Source organism: Canis lupus, chromosome 9, assembly GCF_011100685.1.
Source record: "Canis lupus familiaris isolate Mischka breed German Shepherd chromosome 9, alternate assembly UU_Cfam_GSD_1.0, whole genome shotgun sequence".
Taxonomy (NCBI): domain Eukaryota; kingdom Metazoa; phylum Chordata; class Mammalia; order Carnivora; family Canidae; genus Canis; species Canis lupus.
In genome coordinates, this window is record NC_049230.1 from 59,945,241 (window position 1) to 59,967,127 (window position 21,887).

Consider the following 21,887-nt stretch of genomic DNA (forward strand, 5'->3'; position numbering starts at 1 on the left):
CTCTCTCTCTCATGAATAAAATCTTAAAAAAAAAAAAAAAGAAAAAGAAAAGGAAAAAGCATCAAGTTGGAGGACTCATACTTCCTCAAATGTAATAGGATAGAGAGCCCAGAAATAAGCCGTCTCATATACGGTCAAAGATGACAAGACAAAAAAAAAAAAAAAAAGGATGACAAGACCATTCAAAGGTTGGTAAAGGACAGTCTTGTCAAGAACCGGTGCTGGAAAAACGATATCCACGTACAGAAGAATGAAGTCGGATACAACTGTGCTGACCGTTGGACAACAGTGTGAATGTACTTAATGCTACCGAACTTTACACTTAGAAAAGATTAAAATGATAGATACCATGTTTTACTATAATAACAACCCCCACCCGCCAACGCTGCCAAGAAACAAAAAGAGAGCCCAGCAAGCGACTGGATTGACAAGCAGAAGGAAAAGGACTAGACTGATGATCAAGTTTCCTGGTCCGCAGGACTGCGTGGACGACGCCGTTTCCCAACACAAGGACCCATACAGGCCGCAGGACGCAGGTCTGCACATGGCCTTGAGATAACGGCACCCTAAGATTCGGACAATTAGGTTTTTCCTGCCGTTGGCCCTGGCGCTCGGAGCCAGTCTCGGCCTGCGAGAGCGACTTGTGAACGGTCAGCGCGCCCTCGGCAACGGAGGCCACAGGAATCCCGGATCTCTGGGAAACGCCAACATCCAAAAGCGAGGTGCCTAAACCGCCTTGTGCTTCCAGGGTCCCAGCGCGGCGAGTCCGCCTCCCCAAGGCGGGGGGGGGGGCTTACCAAGGATTCAGTGCGGCGGCGCCCTTCAAACCCAGGAGGGCCGCAGGAGGCGGAGGCTCAGCTTCAGAGGAGCCGCTGAGAAGGGGTGAAGAGCGCAGGGCCTGAACCCGGGACACGAGAGAGCCCCCAGACCCCCGGGTCGCCCGCGAGGCGCACGCAGCAAGACCCTCGGTTACGCCGCACCCTGCTCTCCGCGCGCAAAGTCCCTCCCCGGGCCCCGTAGCCCTCCGAGCCTTCTGATTGGTGGAGAGGACCAAGGGACCTGGAAGTTGTTTCGTCTGGCGAGGGCTGCCCTTCCGGTTCCGTTGGGTCCCCCTTTGGCTCGGGTTCCCTGCCCCTCCCCCTTCCCGGAGCCCCGAGGGGCCGGAGCTCCTGGCGGTGCCGGATCCTGACGGTGGCCTTCCCTCGGGTCTGTAAGTGCGGAGGCGGCCGGAGCGCCGGGCATGGGTACGGGGTCTCTCAAGAGGGAGCCCCCTTGGGGCCCTGGATTGGCTGGGACCTGCTCTGGGATGGGGGCGAGGAGCTGGCCTGGGCCCGGGGTATTTAAGGAACCCGTGGCCGGGCCGACGCTGGGCCCCGCCCCTTTCCCTTCCCGGCGTCTGATGTGGGGATCCTAACTCTACCCCAGGGACCTACCTTCTCCCGGGACCCCAGCCCAGGGCCCAGCGGTTGGTTTGGACGCCGGCCTCGAGCAGGTTGTAGGAAGTGCTGGAGCTGAGGCCCCGGGAAGGCCTTAGTGCCCGCCTGCTCGACTCGCTGTGCGTGCTGACCTAGGTTGCCCTTCTGCCGGGGTTTTCCCCCAGGTAGCACCTTTTCTGTTACTGGCGCTACGCCAGGCACTGGGGCTTCTTCGGAAGGTACCTTTCCAATTTTCCAGGGTCAAGTTTGGGAGCCAGATACAAACAAATAATGCCCCTGCGATATATGTCAGTCCTCTATGTGTGAACTACCTAACGGGCAGTTGCTAGGAAGCCTGAAGGAAGAAAGTGATTGTCTGAATCACACTTCTTGGAGAGGATAAAGTGGAGAAGAGTTTTTCAGACGGACGGAACAGTTGGCAAGGCTGTGAACGATTGACAGCGTGACTTGTGTGTGAAGAGGAGGAAATACGGGGCGGCTCTTGTGCATAGGATGAGATAAGAGGCTGGGAAAGTGGGCTGAGACCCAGATAGTGAGAGATTTAACCCCCTAAAGGAGATGGGTAGTTTTAAACCGGAGACTTATACAATCAGATTTGCACTGTAGAAAGCCTTGTTGTTCTATAAGTCAGCCTATAGAAAACAAATGTCTATAAGCTGGTTATGGACTCTTCAGCTAATGCCTGGGTACTCTTATTGGGAATTCTTATGAAGAAGTAATGGAATTAGCCTAGTGAAAGTTAATGAAGTCCTGAAATGGAGAAAATGACAGCGTTACTGGAAAGAAGGAAAGTATGCTGGAGTGAATGGTGTGAAAACACCAGAATAAACTGAATGTTGAGGGAGAAAGAGGTGACAAAGCTGATTCCTAGGTTTTAGGCCTTTGGCGTTTGGAAAATGTTGATGCAATAAAACCATAAACTCGTAGGTTACAAATTTAGTTTTTGTATATGATGAATTAAAGGTATAATGGAGTAGCCACATAAAACTGTCCAGTATAGAGTTGGAAATGCAGATCTGCAGCTCAGCCCCCAGTGTTGTAGCTAGAGGTAAGAGTTTGAGTCATTGGCATAGAAGTACTGTAATATTTGGCATCAGGAAGGAAGTAGTAAGAAAGATGGGAATATTTGGGGGGAATGGTTACATTTATGAAGCAGAGAGAGGAATTGGTGGGATAGCAAAAAAAGAGATAGGAGATAATGTATAATAGTACAGAGTTCCAGCAACCAAGAAGACTCAGAATCGAGAGAAGGGAATTTTGAGGAAGTCCACTGGGACAATTCATGTAGAGCATTTAGGGAGGGGGGGTGGGAGATTGCATTTCTGAAGTAAGAAATCATTAGTGGGGCACCTAGCTAGGCTCAGTCAGTAGAGCAGGCAGCTCTTGATCTTGGGGTCATGAGTTTGAGCTCCGTGTTGGGCATAGAGATTACTTTTTTTAAAAAGAGATAATTAGAGACCTTTTTAAAAAGCAATTTTAGTAGTGTGATGAGGTGATGATTTATGAAATAATGGAGACCTCAAGTGGTTTGGTATTAAATGAGAATGAGAAAAGGCCACTGGTGAAGTATTTCACAAAGAAAGTTGACAGGCTTTATTGGTTTACTCACCTAGCAAATGCTTATCAAACTCATTCCAGGACACTGTTCTAACTTCTTTAAGACATTAATTTTTAATTTCCCATAACAACCCTATGAAATAATATTACTATTTGACAGATGGGAACAATGAAGCACAGAAGTAGTTAAGTAACTAGCCCAGGATCACACAGCTAGTGAGGGTTTTCATCCTTGGAAATACGGCTCCAGAATCCACAGTTTTATACACTGCACTAAGCAATGACTGAATATGGAGTGAAAGGAGAGGGAAAATTTTAAGCAAAGATAGGTTCATTGATAAAAAATGGAGAGGCTTGGAAGGAGACCCTAATTGAGAAGGTAAGTAATGGATTTATTTTTTTTATTACATATTTGTTTTTTATTTCTCTCTTCCTGTCTTAGATCCTCTTGAATCAGTATCATTTTAAGTCAGTTTCTTTCACAAATAGGTCAATTTATGCCATGTTTCATTTTTCACTTACTATCTATAACCACATCTTCTCTCCTCTTCACCTTCAGTCCCATATCCAGCTAGCTAATGAATCTTTCCCTTTCCATCATGTAAGATTCTCTGGCCAGACATCATAAGACCAGACCCATGATCATCCCCTGTAATATTCCTTAACTTATTGAGTCTTGAAAAAAAAAAACAGCAAGAAATCAGAAGACTAAGCTTTGAAGGATATACTTACCTTTACACAGTTTATTGGACCCTTGAAGAGGAAACAAGCAAAAGAGTGGTGGACAGTGGAGGCCAGTAGTTAAGCAACTTGCCCATTTCTGTACAACAGTTTAAAAAGAGTGAACTAGAGGGATACCTGTGTGGCTCAGCGATTGAGCACCTGCCTTTGGTTCAGGGTGTGATCCAAGGGTCCGGGGATCAAGTCCCAACATTGGGATCCCTGTGGGGAGCCTGCTTCTCCCTCTGCCTATGTCTCTGTGTCTCTCATGAATCAATAATAAAAATTATTTAAAAAGATAAAAATAAAAAAAGAATGAACTAGATCTATAGTCAACACACAGAGCTGTCAAAACTAATGAATGAAAAAAGAAAGTTGCCACATGATATATTTAATTTATGTGTAAGAAACATGGTCATATTTTCTGGGCCTGGGCATATAGAAGTATTATTTTTCAAATGGGGGAAAGGAGAGTAAAAAAGGAGCAAATTTAAACTCAGTAGTAAGTGGAAAATGGTTGGGAAGGGGGACTTTTATAGTATCTATAATGTTCAAAAACTTTCCAGGAAGGATATATTTCTATATATGTTTCTTATAGTGAAAAGTAAAAACAAAACAAAAGATTGTTAAGTTGGAGAATGTAGTGTCATGAAAGTTACCCAAATGAAGAAAAAGATTGAGGTTGATAGGGAGAAAGATTGTAATGTAATGCAACCTTTTTAAAAAATGGAATACAGTGTTAATTAGAAACAAAGATTTCTAGGTAGTTATGAGTGCTAAGCTGAAAGATAAGGGTACATTTATGAGGTAGATGTGAAAATAGACATATAGCTTGGGAGTTTATTATATGGATTAGAAAAATTTTACTTTTATGTAATTAGAAGTATTTGAAATAAGAAATTTGGGTATTTTCTCACTGTCTGTAGCACAGCAGTAAACATTGTCCAACTTAGAATATCCACTGGTCCTTTTTGGTTACTCCTGTTTGAACAAGGGGAAATTTTCAGATCAGTTGGCACATTTGTTATGGAGAGAATTATGGAAGAACTGTATAAATATAGCAAAGAGAAAGTGATTTTAAGTGAGAGTATTCCTATTACATTGATATTTAAGAAATAGGTCATTCAAATCTTTCTAATAGAGGTGCCTGGGTGACTTAGTTGGTGAAATGTCTGCTTTTGGCTCAGGATATGATCCCAGGGTCCTGGGATGGAATCCCACATCGGGCTTCCTGCTCAGTGGTGAGTCTACTTCTCCTTCTTCCCCTTCCCCTGCGCATTCTTTCTCTCTGGCTCACTCACTCTTTCTCTCAAATTAATAAATAAAATCTTAAAAAAAAAACAAAGGCTTGCTAATAAAAACTCAGTGGTATGCAAATTTAATTGCAGTCACCTAGGTGATAGAGGATAAGGGCCTAAACCATGGCAATGATAGAATAAAGAAAGAATTTAGAAGTCATTCTGAGGAAAGAATCAACAGAATGTGGTGACCAAGTCTCTATTCTACCTGATAAGTTCTTTACTTTCTTTGAACTACTCGAAGTTCTACCATAGTCTAGAAGTATGTGAGTGATTTTTATGAAACTTATAACTACTACTGTACTTAGAAGTTAACTACTGTTATTTGCAAATGGCATTCAGATTTAGTATACAAATATAAATACAAAAGATGAAGTTAAAAATAGGTGAGAAATGAGTGTAAAACAAAGATAAAGGAATAAAATGCAATCAAGAATACAACTAGTACAGGGGATCCCTGGGTGGCTTAGCGGTTTGGCGCCTGCCTTTGGCCCAGGGCGTGATCCTGGAGTCCCGGGATTGAGTCCCGCGTCGGGCTCCCGGCATGGAGCCTGCTTCTCCCTCCTCCTGTGTCTCTGCCTCTCTCTCTCTCTCTCTCTCTCTCTGTGTGTCTATCATAAATAAAAATAAATAAATAAATCTTTAAAAAAATACAACTAGTACATAAATAGCTTACTATTAAAGTCCTGTAGACTTGACACAAATTTGGCTTTACATCCTAATCTTTGTTTTTAAACATAAACTTTGTATTGAAGCACAACTGAATACATAAAAGTATGACATCATTAAATGTACAGCTGAATGGATATGAGGAGGGAAGTCTGAACAGTTACACAGTTAACATTACTCATAAGATAAAACTTCAGCTACTCTTGTTTAGTACGTGAACTTTGGCATCACATAGCTTGGGCCCAAGTTCCAGCTCTAACACTTAATACTTTTTACCTCTCATAAGTTGACCAAGCTACTTATATCCTCCCAAGATTAAGTTTCCCCATATACAAAATGGGAATGATGATAATACCTACCTCTTAGGGATTTTGAGGATTAGGTGGGTCAATTTAGGTAAAGCATTTAGCACTATACCTTGGACATAACAAGGCTTCAGTAAAGATGAGCTAGCTATCCTTTCTCTTGTTAAACCAGTTTATAAGAAATACAATTATTCCTTTTAATTTTAACACTTTTTAAAAGTAAAAAAAAAATTGCTTAAAATTTGGTTTTGCATTGTTAAACCTATTTTAGTAACAAACCCTAGAAAGGAATTTTCCCCCAGGACACTCAAAAGAGGATATGATTGGGGTACCTGGGTGGCTCGGTTACTTAAGTGTCTGCCTTTGGCTCTGATCATCATGATCCAGGGTCATGGGATTGGGCCCCGAGTTGGGCTCCCTGCTCAGCGGAGAGCCTACTTCTCCCTCTCCTCTGCCTATGCTCGCCGTCTCTCTCTCTGTCAAATAAATAAGTACAATTTTTTTAAAAAGCGGGTATGGTGATAATGAAGGGCCTCTTTACCGTAGCATAATAATAATTTCTTAGGGAACGTTAAAGAGTTAATTATTCTGCTGGGTTTTGTTGAATGCACTGTGTATAAAGCAACAGTTGGTCCTTGTCCTCAAATAACCAACATTACATTGAAAAGAGAAACTAGTGAGAGGAATTGATTGAAGGAATAAACTTATGTAGCCCAGAAATATGAGTTTATCAAAGGCACCCAATAGAGTACACTGACACATGACAGGCAAAACTTTTTAAAGTAAATAGAACAAATTTTCCTTCCTCACATTCTTGGACTATATCAAAGAAATCAAACTAAGCACTTTCCTGGGGTACCTTACCTGTTGGGCTGCTCCCACTGTTAGGTTTCTTGAGACTGATAGGAAGTATCCCAGCTCCTCTTCTTGGAGTTTCAAGGAACAATTATCCCTGAGGATAATGTCTAAAGCACTCTGAGTATTATCATCTTATAGATGGAGGGAATTAATGATCTTTTTTTGGGTGTGCATAGGAAAATACTAACCTCGGGATAGACTGAGGACAAGCTAAAGTCTAAAAAAGAATGTCCCTTTTGTTTGGCCACTTGAAACAACAGTCATTTTTATAACTTCTGGTTAAAAATTGGGGCATTCACTGTTTCCAGAACTAATATATGAGGCTACTGTAATTGCTAAAACTAACCAGTGATAATACAATTTTGCTACTTTCCTTATTAATATGTTCCTTATAAATCCTAGATTTTTTCCTTTTAATTTGATATTCACCATCTTTTCTCTGATGCTGCATTTGCTTCTCTACATCCTTCTTCCTTTTTCATCTTTATTATGATTATTCGTTACTTGTACATTCAGAATGCCATACAAAAGAAAAGCTTATAATTTATGTAGATCTATTTTTGTTAATAAACCTGTGCCATGCCAGTTCTCCCTCCTACATTTCATCTCTCTTCCAATGACCGTTTCATTCAAGCTGAATTCTTAAGTTTGGAACCTTTACACATTCCTTTTGTTTTGTTTTGTTTTCATTCTCTGTATCTAGTCAGTTATCAAGTTCTTCAAAATATCTTTTATTAGTTTTCTTTACTCCTTTTTTTCCTAAAGATTTTATTTATTCATGAAAGACACAGAGAGAGGCAGAGACATAGGCATAGGGAGAAGCAGGCTCTATGCAGGGAGCTGGATGTGGGACTTGATTCCCATACTCCAGGATCACGCCCTGAGCCAAAAAGGCAGACGCGCTCCACTGCTGAGCCACCCAGGCGTCCCTTTTCCTTTCTCCTTATTCCCATTTTCATTCCTTTCTAGGCTCTCATGGCCTCAGACCTGTAATGCTTTTACAGGCTCTGAGCTGATCTTCCTAACCACAGTTCTTCCTTCCTTCCACTGTCAAATCTGAGTACCTACCATGTGTTTAGTACAATACTGGGTGATGGGAATGCACACCAGTTTGAGTAAAAGAGGGTCTGACCAGTAATGTGGCTGCAGTAAGTAGAATTTGAAGCAAAAGGAAAGAGTTTTGCCGTAGAAGATGCAGGTTCTCAGCATTAGCCTCATTGAGTGGGATGGAGATGTTTCCCTGTAGTGCCATGAAGTTTGCAGTTTGGAGGGGAAGGAACAAGTACTTTATAAAGTATTTTGAGTGTTATGATAGAAGTGCTATACTATGGGTCCAGTAGAGACAACGGTTCTAGTCTAAGAGGTGTCTCAGGAAATAAAGAAATGATGGGGTACCTGGCTGGCTCAGTTGGTAAAGCATCCCACTCTTGCTCTTGGGGTCATGAATTTGAGCCCCATGTTGGGTGTAGAAATTACTTAGAAAGGAAGGCAGGGAGGAAGGAAGGGAAAAAGTCAGAATTAGCCAGGAGTAGTGTTCTAGACTAAAGACATAACTGTGCTGGGGTGCCTGGGTGGCTCAGTTTATTGAGGTATGCATTTTGGCTCTAGTCATAATCTCAGGGTCCTGGGATTGAGCCCCACATCAGACTCTCTGCTCCACAGCAAATCTGCTTCTCCCTCTCCCTCTGTGATCTCTCACTCTTACTCTCTCTCAAATAAATAAATAATATCTTAAAAAAAATTATGCTAAGGCCTGGAGTCAGTAGAGTACTGTCATGCACCAGCTACTACGTAGTATGAGTAAGACCTGGACTCTGTTTCAAGAGCTAGTGTCCTATGAGCCTTTGGTAAGTCACTGTTATTGAAGATAAGATTATAAACATCGGGCTTCAGGCTCTATATGTGGCCAATTATCCCTGATTGTCTCATGTGATTCTCAAGTCTGGAGTTGATGAATTCACAAAATTCAAGGTGAATTTACTGATGCATTGAGAATATAGAGCTGTTTTTCAAGAGTAGAAGCTGTTATACCTACTGATCTTACAGAAAACTAGTATATAAACTAAGTGTCAATTTATTATTTTTACAATGACTGGTGGACTGGAATTATCATGTTGTCATACTTAATTCATCCTTCTCTTTAGAGAGAAACATGGGAATCCGAATTTTCAGAAAATCATTTAGATAGTATAGAATCAGAATATAGGGAGCAGCCTGGGTGGCTCAGTGGTTTAGCGCCGCCTTCAGCCCAGGGTGTGATCCTGGAGACCAGAGATCAAGTCCCACATCAGGCTCCCTGCATGGAGCCTGCTTCTCCCTCTGCCTGTGTCTCTGCCTCTCTCTCTCTCTCTCTCTCTCTCTCTCTCTCTCTCTCTCTGTGTGTGTGTGTGTGTGTGTGTGTCTCATGAATAAATAAATAAAATCTTAAAAAAAAATCAGAACATAGGGACTTTCTCCAAAGGAATTCTATATAAAGGAACAGATAGGCAAAGAGTTTGGCAAACACTTTCTCCATGGTTGAATGGGTTATGCCAGTGTTTACCTTAATTATTATTATTTGGTTTAAAGTTGACATGTGGTGTAGAAGTTGTATTACAAGGAATAGAAGCTGGAACCCAAGAAACATTTATGATTCTGTTCTAGTAGTGCAGTTGATTAGTGATGGATAGATAAAGAGGAATAAAGAAGAAAGAACAGAATCTATAAGGTATTAATTTGATTGACTTTATTCCTACTCAGATTGCCATCAAGTGGCTCCTCTGGTTTTCCTATATCAAATATTTTATTTACTTTCTATACCAAGAAATGTTACTTGAGATTTTAGGTTTGTCCAAAATGCACAGGATAAAGACCTGTGCCTTTAACACTGTCTTAACGTTGTCTCTTTTAGTCTGTGACTTTTGGTTGATTGCAGAAATGCTTGTATGAATAAATGCACATCAGCTTAAATAGAAGGGGGTTTACTCAGGAATGGGGCAAGCACAGTCAATGGAGTTCTTTAAGGTAGAAAGCAAAGGAGAACATTTTGTCTTTGAAGAAGCAGGTTCACCTATCATGCAAAAGAAAATAGTTACTTTATTATTACTTGTTGGGATGTTTTTACTTTGTTTTTGAGACCTGATAGAATTCTCATTTGAGAAGCCAAAAAAAAAAAAAATGCTCTTGGAGTAACTCAAGTACTATTCCTGTATTAAGTATCTTAGAAAGTTGAATGGATGCCAAACTACTGGCGCTGATACAAGTCCACTCTTTAGGTGCAGTTGACACTTGATGTTGGTAAGGAATAATTTTTAACAGCCTTTGAAAGCTGTTACACTAGCTTCCTCTTTCAAAGAAAAGTTCATTTGGCTATATACAAAGAGTTAGGACAACACAAATTTGTTTTTGCAAGGAAAAATCCAGGTTTCTTAATTGTTTGAATTTTCTTAAATTCATCCTTTTTACATTTCTGTTCTTTAGGTCTGCCAAAATGTCTGAAAGATCAGATCTCCTTCACTTCAAGTTTGAAAATTATGGAGATTCAATGTTACAAAAAATGAACAAATTAAGAGAAGAGAATAAATTTTGTGATGTTACAGTTCTCATAGATGATATTGAGGTACAAGGGCATAAAATTGTGTTTGCTGCAGGTTCCCCCTTCCTAAGAGACCAGTTTTTACTGAATGATTCCAGAGAGGTGAAAATCTCCATATTGCAGAGTTCCGAAGTGGGGAGACAATTGCTCTTATCCTGTTATAGTGGTGTTCTGGAATTCCCTGAGATGGAACTGGTCAATTACTTGACTGCTGCAAGTTTTCTTCAGATGAGCCACATTGTAGAACGGTGCACGCAGGCCTTGTGGAAGTTTATAAAGCCAAAACAACCAATGGATAGTAAAGAGGGATGTGAACCGCAGAGTGCTTCTCCCCAGTCAAAAGAACAGCAGGGAGATGCCAGAGGCTCCCCAAAGCAGGATTCACCTTGTATTCATCCATCTGAAGACAGTATGGATATGGAGGACAGTGATATTCAGATTGTTAAGGTAGAGTCTATTGGGGATGTATCCGAGGTTAGAAGTAAAAAAGATCAGAATCAGTTTATTTCTTCTGAACCCACTGCTTTACATTCATCAGAGCCCCAGCATTCCCTGATAAATTCAACTGTGGAAAACAGAGTAAGTGAAATAGAACAAAACCATCTCCACAATTATGCCCTCTCTTACACAGGCAGTGATAATATCATCATGGCCTCAAAAGATGTCTTTGGGCCTAATATTCGAGGTGTAGACAAAGGCCTACAGTGGCATCACCAGTGCCCAAAGTGTACCAGGGTGTTTCGTCACCTGGAGAACTACGCCAACCATTTAAAAATGCACAAACTCTTTATGTGTCTACTCTGCGGCAAGACTTTTACTCAGAAAGGCAACCTTCATCGACACATGCGTGTACATGCCGGCATTAAACCTTTCCAGTGTAAGATCTGTGGGAAAACCTTTTCTCAGAAGTGTTCCTTACAGGATCATCTTAACCTTCACAGTGGAGATAAGCCCCATAAGTGTAACTATTGTGACATGGTTTTTGCACATAAGCCAGTTTTGAGGAAACATCTTAAACAGCTGCATGGCAAAAACAGCTTTGATAATGCCAATGAAAGAAATGTGCAAGACCTCACAGTGGATTTTGATTCTTTTGCATGTACAACAGTCACAGACTCTAAAGGGTGTCAGCCACAGCCTGATGCAACACAGGTCCTGGATGCAGGTAAACTGGCCCAAGCGGTCTTGAACTTAAGAAATGATAGTACTTGTGTGAATTGAGTAGGGGCTTTATGCTCACAACTTAGAATGGATTGAAAACGTGGCAATACTCTCAAGTCTTTTTAGGAGCGATTTTGCTAGTGTGATTTCTCCAAAGCCTCTGTGTGGGTCGTAGGGGTGAGTCAAAGCACTAATAGACCAGGCAACATACCACTTGTAGTGGTCTTGCCTTCCTTTTGCCCTCTCCCATTCTGTGTTTTGAATTATTTATCCTGTGATGTCTGTTTTCCTTTTCCAAGGAGTATTCCATTTGTCTACCTAACATTGACTTTTGTCTTAGACTAACACTATTTTAGGCTTTTCACTGGGCACATTCTGAAGGTACCAGTAAGTTAATAACATCACCTACAGTCCACTGATAGATGCTATTTTAAGAGAAGCGAATAGTGGGGTTTTTTTTTGTTTTTTGGTTTTTTTTTGGTGGTTTTTTTGTTTTGTTTTGTTTTGTTTTTTGGCAAAAAATAGGCTGAGATATAAGGTGACAGTGCTCTTGGCCTGTATATGTGATAGAGCTTCCAGTTGCCTATTGTTGATTGCCTACTGATAATGAATCTGCCTCCTACCATTTGTACTTGTCTTGAAGCTGGCTATGAAGTATTTGGGGTTGTTATGGACTGTCTTCAACAGTATTATGGCCCAACTTCGTGTCACTGAGTTGTTCACAGAGACAAGAGTACAGTCTTTTCGGCAACACCTACAGACAAATAGGGATCAGCATGAGGAGCCTAATTAACAAAGAACAGAAGTACAATTGTTCAATAGCACTTACGTAGCAAGTCTTCCCAAAAAGAAGCCAAATGCTTATAATTAATGTGTAACTTATTTGTGGATGTATTTGAAGTCAAGATTGCTCCAGGCACAGTTAAAATGTGCCAAAGTATAATGGTCTCTCTAAAAAGGGGCTATTTGGGAGTCCCTCTCTGGACTTTAAGAGGTTAGCCATCAGAAAGGTGAATTTGGCCTTCAGAGTTTTGTCTGGTGCAATATAATCTCTGAATTCCCATCTCTTACAACTACTACACTAGTTTCTAAAATGGATGAAAAAAGTGGATCCCAGCAGAGCAATGAAGTTTTTGCATTCAGATATTCCTGTAAAGGTACACAGTCCCATCTTGCCATGTTTAATAGATCACGAATACAAAATTAATCTTCCAATATGGGAAAACACACTTGTTTTTCCTAAAGCACATATTATAGTTCAGAAATAAAATTTTGAGTCTTAGTAGCTTTTAACTCATGAGTTAGATTTAGGTAATAGTCCTAGAGTCCTTAGAGAATCTTAAGAGATCATATACTTCACCTCTTTTTTTTTTAAGTTGGGGTATTGGGGTATCCAAAGCTCAAAGAGGTGGCCTGGCCAAAGTTGGCCATAGTAGAGAAGTGACTAAGAATGAGCTAATGTCTCCTTATTTCTCACTATCTCTTGGCTTAAAAAGATTTAGTTACATGATCAAGCAAAAAGCTCCCAGTTTGTGCTTCACTTTTGGGAACACTGTTGGCTTTTTGAAAGAGCCCAGATTTTGCAAACAAAACATTGCAGGAAGGATGTATTTTTATTAATTATTTTTTGGTTGGAATGAATATACCATTCTTCTCAAGGAAGTGACTGGTCAGGGAGGGAAAGGACAAGTAAGAACAATGTGAGAAGGATCCAAATGTGAAACTGATGTTGTCTGGAAGCAGTGTTTATTTTCCATCAGGATTTTTTCTGTTTTTATCTTTGAGCTACAAGAATGCATGTACAGGTAAACCAAAACTGAAGTTTAACTTGAGTAGTCACAGGGAATTCTTAAAGTTGTTATAATTTGATGCATTTACATGTGAACCTGATTTGGGGTATAATTTCTACCTTTTGTTAAAACACTTAAATGAGAATAAAACTGAGTGATAAGACTAATAGGTATCTTATGCCTAAAGTCACTCATTTTTATGTTCTAATGATGCTACCTAGCATTCTGATTTTTATATGATCCAGCCAAAGAGTACCAATCTATGCAACAGATGTTAGTATACATTAGTAAACATTAATGTTAGTAAACATTAACCAATGTTTCTCTGAACATCATTTCATCAAAGGGAAATTTCAAGTTGGAGTGCTTCCTTTGCTTACATTCATGTCCTGTTTTTGTTACTTGTTTCAAGACTGTAAGGCATGGGTTCAAATAAGATTGGTCTCTTTGGTTGGAGACTATCTCTGGGTTCATTCAATCAGTTGAGAAACATTGGGCACCTTCATTACCAGGCATTATGCTAGATACTGAGGATATGAAGGTAAGATTCCTGCAGTTCCTGCCCTCACAGAGCTTATGGTCTCATATGGTTTCATACAGTCTTATGTGGTCTTAGAGAAGGTGATTTAAACTAGGAATAATAAAGAAAATGCCCTGCCTCCTTTCACTTAAAATCAGTATCTTGATGGTTTTTCATCAGTAAACTTCTAGTTCTCACCATTTGCAACTGCAAACCACTGAAGTGATTTACAGTCTCCTCCATTTCTTGGCTGGAGAGGTGTTCTGTTTCTGTGAGACATTTTCTTAGTTTTGGTGGGACTTGACTTTTTTCCCCTTGTTTACATATGTTTCTTAGATTGTGTTGCAAAGTGGTCAAAATAACTGGTATCAAATACATTTTATAAGGGAAGATGACTTTCAAAATTAGTCATATTCTTACAGAGGAGGAAGATTTTTTAAAACTTTAGTCATTCTGCATTTATATTTTATGGATCCCCAGGATAACTAAAAAGGACTCTCTTTACCATAGTTTGTTTTTTAAATTACCTTGTCACCGTTATTTATTTATTATTTAATTTTAAAGACAAACTCCTAACTGAAGTGGCTCTGAGGTAAATCAGATGTGGTTTTGTTTTACTTTATTAGAAGATCTTCTATAAACGGAGGGTGACCAGTGTCACCACTTCTAAAATATTGTCCTAAACAAACCAGAATATTTTATTTCAGCTGGCGAATAGCTGTTCTAAATCTGTTGTATGTTAGACATACTATGAACTACCTCTTCACTTATTACGGGGAAGTTTCCTTAATAAAAGTGTGAAAATTATATCTCTGGTGTCAGTGGTTTCTTTTCTCTCTCCCTCCTACTTCTCTAATTTATATTGCCTGAATCTGAATAAGGAATGCTTTCTTCACTCCTGTTGTCTAAGACACGTATTAAGCATGCTCAGCCTGGCTTCTGTAACAGATCTGGTTAACTTGAAATGGTTCGTAGGATCAACCACTTCCAGGAGAACCTGTTAACTGAGGGGGTAGAGCTACCGCTTTTAAGAACTGGCTCAGACATTCCTTCATTTAGTAAGTACTTGATGCCTTCTCATTGCTAGAGTTCAGGAGTGGAAAGATCATAAATTACTGTCCTAAATACCTCTGCCCGGGTGGGCCACAGATTTCAATACAGGTATGATAATTGCAATAATGAAGGCAGCCAAAGGGCTCACAGGTTCCCAACTGTGAGCCAACTAATTCAAGGGCAATCAGGATGGCTTCAGGGATGATGTGACTTATGAGCGAGATTCTGAAGGGTAAGTGGGAAGAGGCGGCCCCAAGGGCTCGTTCGGCTGGAAGGCCTGGGTTTGCCCAGAACTGGCAGCTGCGGGGAGGGGCTTGAGGGACGGCGACGCGGCAGAGGAGTGGAGTGAGACCCAGAGGCCGGCGCCAGACCCCGGTGGTCAGCAGCTGGCAGTCCCCTCCCCTCCGCCGCTTTAAGTGGTAGGTGGCGCGGCGGGACGAGAGCCCGGCCCCAAACACCCGCGGGCCTCCCAGCGGCCCCGCTGCCGGGCGTTCCGACAGGCGCGCCGGGCTCCGGCCTCACAGCCCGTCGCGCCTCGGACGCTGGACAGAACTCACGAAGGGGCGCGGCTCGCGTGCCGAGAGCTGGATTTCGCGGGATTCGGGCGCCGCTGCGCCGCTCCGGGAGTGGGGGGCGGGGAGCGCGGGGCCCGCTCTCGGGATGTCCTTCCGGGACGCCCAGCCCACCCTGGCGCGCCGCGCCGCCGCTGACACCGGATGTGTTTCCTCCCAGGCCAAGTCCACCTTCCGGCCTGGGCCGCAGCTGCCGCGCAAAGCTGGGCTCCGGCTCCCTGAATCGGTGAGTGAGCGCCGTGGGCGAGGAGGAGGAGGAGGAGGAGGAGAGGAGAGACGCTAGGCGCGAACGGGAAGGGCTAGGCTGGTGCTGCAACCACCCGGCCAAGAAGGCGCGCGGTCCTGCCAGCCTTAGCTCGGGAGCACCTGTCTGTGGCGAACTACGGCATCTTCGGGCCACCTGGGGTCGGGATCGGTTCAACAGATGCTTCCTCCGCTGCACCTGCTCTGTGCTGGCCCCTGGGCTCGCTGCAGGAACTCAGATGACCCAAGCACCCTTTTACGATGCTCTGGGAGCTACGGACTCCGTTGGGGAGACAGGAGGAGTCTCAGCAGGATTCATTGATTTGGGTCTTAAAGGAGCCAGATCACTAGCTGGAAAAGAGGAACTGGAAGTTGGAATGTAACGTGCCAAAGTGTATTCTGATCTTGTCTGGGCAGTGGTGAAAATATCAATATTTAAGGAGCTTAGATGAAAAAGAGAAGAGAGGAAAGATAAGACCTTAAAGATGGTTAGTACCTCAAATAATGAGGGGGTCTTGTATCTGCTAAGAAGGCTAGGCTGTCCTGGAGATAGAGGAGGATTTAAAGTAGAAGAGAGAATTTTTTTTTTTTTTTTAAGAAAATGAAGTTTTAGAATATGTTCGTTCTGGTGGCACTCGGGAGGGAAGTTTGGAATATGGGAGGATGTGGTGTCAGGGAGACCTGTTGGAAGACCTTGCGGTGGTCCCAAGGGCAAAGAAGAGGGACCTGCATTAGTGACGGGGAATAGGAAGTTTGGAGATGATGTTAAAGTTTGTAGTGTGGGAAACTCTGTTAAGTCCTCTTAGTAGTGGTCATTAGCAGTGTCTTGGACCACAGAACAGATCAAGCTTAGACAAGGAGAGAAACAGAAACTGTCAAGTACAACTCAGTGTAGTAAGTGCCGTGAGATCATAGAGAAATGCGTTTTCATTTTCTTGGTTTTGAGATGGTAGCATAGGAGTTTACTCTTTGCACCTAGATTAGAATTAGAGCCTTCTTTTGCCCAACTTGGATTTGGGAATTTTTTTGTTTGTTTTTACCATCAAAGTGTAGGAAAGCATTCTCTACCTTTACATCAACGTTTGTGTTTTATTTTGCTTAGATTGTGACCATGGCTGCTGAATCCGATGTTCTGCACTTCCAGTTTGAACAGCAAGGAGATGTAGTCTTGCAGAAAATGAATCTCTTGAGACAGCAGAATTTATTTTGTGATGTGTCCATTTATATTAATGACACCGAGTTCCAGGGGCACAAGGTGATTTTAGCTGCTTGCTCCACTTTCATGCGAGATCAGTTTTTACTCACACAGTCAAAACATGTCAGAATCACCATCTTGCAGAGTGCAGAAGTTGGTAGAAAACTGTTGCTCTCTTGCTATACTGGAGCACTTGAAGTTAAAAGGAAAGAGCTTTTGAAATATTTGACTGCTGCTAGTTACCTGCAGATGGTTCACATTGTGGAAAAGTGCACAGAAGCTTTGTCGAAGTATCTGGAAATTGATCTTTCTATGAAAAATAACAATCAGCATACCGACCTGTGTCAATCCTCTGATCCAGATGTTAAGAATGAAGAAGAAAATTCGGATAAAGACTGTGAGATCATTGAAATTTCAGAAGATAGTCCTATAAATATCGATTTTCACGTAAAAGAAGAAGAAAGCAATGTCTTGCAGTCTACAGTAGAGTTGACATCGGAGAGAAAGGAGATGAAGTCACCAGAGCTGTCTTCAGTAGATATTGGTTTTAAAGATAATGAAATTTGTATCCTCCATGTGGAGTCTATCAGTACCGCTGGTGTAGAAAATGGGCAGTTTTCACAGCCTTGTACCTCTTCAAAAGCAAGCATGTATTTCTCCGAAACACAGCACTCCCTGATCAATTCTACTGTTGAGAGCAGAGTGGCAGAAGTTCCTGGAAATCAAGATCAGAGCTTATTTGGTGAGAATACTGAAGGAAGTCATGGGACAGTGAATGAGATGCAGAACCTGGATGATGCTTATTCACTGAGGCACCAGTGTCCCAGGTGTCCTCGAGGATTTCTTCATGTTGAAAACTATCTGCGCCACCTCAAGATGCATAAGCTTTTCCTGTGCTTACAGTGTGGGAAAACATTTACACAGAAGAAAAATCTCAACCGGCATATTCGAGGGCACATGGGCATACGGCCCTTTCAGTGTACCGTGTGCTTGAAAACATTTACTGCTAAGAGCACGCTTCAGGACCACTTGAACATACACAGTGGAGATCGCCCATACAAATGCCATTGTTGTGACATGGATTTCAAGCACAAATCAGCCCTCAAAAAGCACTTAACCTCTGTCCATGGCAGAAGCAGTAGTGAAAAGCTACCCAGGCATGATCTCAAAAGGCAAAATCTACTGTAATTAGAACCACACCTTGCAATGTAAGCCTTATATCATTCTGTTAGGCAAGTTTTACTACAGAAATGCAGCATCTGTTATATTGCATCTCCCCCCCCCCCCCCACACACACACACCCCATCTTTTGGTCTTCATTTTGGTCGGCCTACACATGTTATTCTTTCTGAACTTCTACTATCAGTTCCAATGTGTGGGAGACATGATAAAGCTAATGGGATGCTGCCTTATCTCATACAGTATGTGTAAGTCTCGGTGGTACATCTAGAGAAATAATGTTCCTCTCTTAAATATTCTTGGTTCTAGTGACAGAGGATCCCACAATATTTCTAGATTCTGATTTTGACTCTAGATAAATGAGGTACATGTAAAGTCATAACCATATAATAGTCTTAAGGAATTAGGATAACAGCAAAAATAGACTTAAGAACATGCCGTAATCCATTATTAGTTCTTTGTAGGACTAGTGAATTTTTTCTTTTTTTAAGGCAAATTGCAGTTGGATTCTAAATCTAAGCACGAAGGTACTTGTTTTAAACTGTAAGGGAACACACCTCAAGTTCACTTGGGAGTAGTAGAATTTCCTTGTATGTGGGCTAATATTCCTTAAAATAATGTTTCCATGATTTGTTAGTATACATAGTTTAGAAATGATTAATCAGGCCCAAGTTTCTTGATTTTATTTAATGAAGTTGTATTTAATAATTTTATGACCAGTGAAATTATGCCATTGACATGAAGCTCTGAAAAATTTCTCTTAGAAATCCCAACTTTACCAAAGATACTCTACTGTTTCCTTTTTCAAATGTATTTTATTTTTTAGTTAACATGTAGTAGAACTGACCTTTGTTTTTGGTCTACATTTCCATGAATTTTAACACATGTAGATTTGTTCAACCACCATTGCAATCAGGATAATAGAACATTCCATCATCCCTAAAAACCCCCTTATGATGCTGCTTTGTAGTCCACTCCTCCACCTTTCTTTAAATCCTGGCAACAGTTGCTATGGCTATAATTTTGCCTTTTCTGGAATGACACAGTATTCATTTTGTAGTTTGTTCCCTTGTGAGATTATTTTTTCACCACACAAAATGCCACTGGATTCATCCATGTTGTGTGTATCAATAGTCATTCCCTTTTTTATTTGAATTGACAATATATGTTATCTTGCTGTCACTAGATGAACAGTTTAAATATGGTGAGTTATTAGTGTTTTCGATTGTTAATAACTTTTTTCATTTACCACATGTTGACAAAAATCCTAACCATCCCTAGAGTTTTAGTCTATTTCCAGAAATGTGCCAAAAGCAAAACTACGACTGTATGGTTATTTTAGTGAAAGTGCTATTTCTGATTGTGTTATGAGCCATTGCTCTCTACTATCCCTATGTACAAATAACACAAAACTTGTTGTCAAAGTAAAGGTTAGAATCTATTGCAGGGCAAATCATATTCTCTAAAATGCAGGAACTACTTTTAGTTAAAGAAGCCTGACTGGATGCATCTTACTTTCAAGATGTTGTATTCCTTCTCTACTCACCTCAGCTTTGTGTAGAATTTCTGCTATATTTAGGTTCTAAAGCCCTTCCACGTTTTAGACTGTAATATACTTTGTACCATTTGTAAGAATTTTGTGATTGGTCACATGTTGATAGTTATAAATGTCAAATATGCTTTTTGTGATACTTTTGTGAAAAATATATTCTCCATAAAATTTTAACTCTGGGAGAGACTAAAGAATTCATCTCTTGTCTTTGATAAGAAAACCAACTTCCTAACTCCCTCCTCCACCCCATGTCACTTGTTAATGACATTGGATAGGTCACCTCTCTATCAATTTTTCTTAAATTTATATGTAAAACAATAACTTTGAACTTGGCAATTTGTAAGATAATTTCTAGGTCCAAAATTCAATGATTTTATACTTAAATCTTCCTGAGTTTCTAAGAACAGAGAAGAGGGGAAAGCAAGAAAGGAGAGTTTTGTGTCTTTATGAATGTTGCTCTTTGAGTACTACTTTGGAGACAGAATTCTTCTAAAGTAAATAATGCTTTTCTTCCACTGGAGAAGATGATACTGCAGCGTTTAATTTTTTTCCCCATTTGACCTCTCATTGGCCACTGGTAGGTATAAAAACATTTCCCTTTCAGAAATAGTTTGTGATTGAAGTACGTTTCTTATTTCTGCTTCCTAGGATGAAATTTTGTGGAGGAGGGATGGAGATGGGAGGGAAGGGTAAAAGAATAGTAATAAACTGGTTTTTTAGGAATTGGTATCTACTATCCTTGATGTTTAAAAGAAATTATGGTTGAACTATGTTTAAGTTTTATGTGTGCCTTGTAAGATTCTTGTGACCTTTTTTTGTAAGCACTTTGAGATATTTGCTTGGGGGGAACGGTTTTTTTTGTGAAAGTGATGGTTGTTATTTATTCTTATTTATTCCTGCCCAGTAGCACAGAGTGATCTCAGAACATTCCTAGGACTAGGACAGTGTCTGTTTGCATGATGTGTATAAACAATTCCAAGAAAATGGAATCTTTTTAAAAATGCAGGTATGGCAAAGTGAAGTGTTGAATTTATTCATTTAAAACATTCACTTTTAGTTGTTTGTGTTTCTGATATGATGGGGGGAAATGCAACATGTTTGAGTTCAGCCTCTTCGTTTACTGCATTTATGTATAAAGAATCTTGGAAAGGTAGTTGTTGCTTTGGTATAAAACAATCCTTGCTGTTTTTCCATGGATGTAATGTTCTATATGTTTACATAAGAAAAAATAAACTGGAGATGAGAATGGAGAACTTTTGTGTTTTGTCTACATCCGTGAATTTTAAAGAAGGAAACTATTTCTTCTGGCTGTTCATTCATTCAACAAATATATACTGAGTCTTTCCAATATATATACAGTATATGTACAGTAGTACTGGAAATTAGATATGCAGACAGCAATCCCTGCTGTCATGAAACTTGTATTCTATTGGGGGAGGGGGGAGAAAAACAGTAACGTAAAATTAGCATATATCAGATTTTGGAAACAAAGTTGGAGAAAATAAAGCAGGCATAGAGAATGTCAGGGAATGGAAATTGGGATTATAATTTTAACTGTCATGGTCAGGCCACCTTTGAAAAGTCTTAGACTGTCATACACACTTCCCAGTGCAATGAAACATACATATATGTATATATATATAGGTCATTACAGCTTATAAACTACTTGTTCATATGTCTTTTAATGCATAGTCGATTTACTTTCATACAGGCCTTTGTTGGGTATCTGGCGTCACATTGGAAAGTGCCTTGAGTTTAATTACAACTCATGGCTATTCTCTTAATCTGTGTTTTTCAGTTTCTCAGTAACAGAGTCAGTAATATTGGCCTTTTAGGATTATTTTGAGGAGTGAACTATAAAACTAAAATAAATGGAAAAAATGAAATTTTTGTCACCTAACAGAGGCCCTCGCACATGGTAAGTAGTTCATAAGTGCTGATTCCCTTATTTCTATTACCAGTCTGTCTCGTCATATATAAAAACATAATTTCTGCCTTACAGTTTGCTGTGAAAAATCCTTCAACAAATATTTACTGATACTAATTGAATTTTGATCCCTGCCAGCTTCTGAGGAGTTCAATTTTTCTTTTAAAGATTTTACTCATTTATTTACTCATGACAGGCACAGGGAGAGAGAGGCGGAGGGAGAAGCAGGCTCCACGCAGGGAGCCCGACGCGGGACTCGATACCGGGGTCCCCAGGAT

General features: G+C 40.7%; 3 protein-coding genes and 1 long non-coding RNA gene across 13 annotated transcripts in view; 2 read left to right on the forward strand and 2 right to left on the reverse strand.

Moving 5' to 3' along the window:
- RABGAP1 (RAB GTPase activating protein 1) overlaps positions 1-1,007 on the reverse strand; it is a 167,261-nt gene extending 166,254 nt beyond the window's left edge. For 3 of the 4 annotated variants that reach the window (XR_005365013.1, XR_005365011.1, XR_005365012.1), the window contains exon 1: positions 798-1,007. The gene's annotated coding sequence lies outside the window, so the exon portion shown is untranslated. The remainder of the gene's footprint in view (positions 1-797) is intronic. The other variant, XM_038549425.1, reaches the window with a different exon arrangement.
- A 71-nt stretch (positions 1,008-1,078) lies between these two features.
- ZBTB26 (zinc finger and BTB domain containing 26) lies at positions 1,079-14,697 on the forward strand. 4 transcript variants are annotated; one of them, XM_038549438.1, is made up of 2 exons: positions 1,079-1,210; positions 10,303-14,697. In XM_038549438.1, exon 2 carries the CDS (start codon positions 10,313-10,315, stop codon positions 11,636-11,638), a length of 1,326 nt encoding a protein of 441 aa, XP_038405366.1. In that variant the 5' UTR covers positions 1,079-1,210; positions 10,303-10,312; the 3' UTR covers positions 11,639-14,697. The 4 variants fall into 4 exon arrangements, with proteins under 4 accessions (XP_038405366.1, XP_038405367.1, XP_038405368.1 ...); XM_038549439.1 differs by having other exon boundaries at positions 1,089-1,206; XM_038549440.1 differs by having other exon boundaries at positions 1,123-1,244.
- ZBTB6 (zinc finger and BTB domain containing 6) lies at positions 1,142-20,935 on the forward strand. Of its 4 annotated transcripts, none has more exons than XM_038549436.1 (2): positions 1,142-1,210; positions 16,859-20,935. In XM_038549436.1, the coding sequence occupies exon 2, from the start codon at positions 16,868-16,870 to the stop codon at positions 18,137-18,139; it is 1,272 nt and encodes a 423-aa protein (XP_038405364.1). In that variant the 5' UTR covers positions 1,142-1,210; positions 16,859-16,867; the 3' UTR covers positions 18,140-20,935. The 4 variants fall into 4 exon arrangements, with proteins under 4 accessions (XP_038405364.1, XP_038405365.1, XP_038405362.1 ...); XM_038549437.1 differs by having other exon boundaries at positions 1,183-1,206; XM_038549434.1 differs by lacking the exon at positions 1,142-1,210 and adding an exon at positions 15,588-15,739.
- Positions 12,028-15,746, reverse strand: LOC119876673. Its single transcript, XR_005365018.1, has 2 exons — positions 15,499-15,746; positions 12,028-12,332 (listed from the first exon to the last, which is right to left on the reverse strand). It is a non-coding gene; the product is annotated as an uncharacterized LOC119876673 (long non-coding RNA).
- Positions 20,936-21,887: the final 952 nt, after the last annotated feature.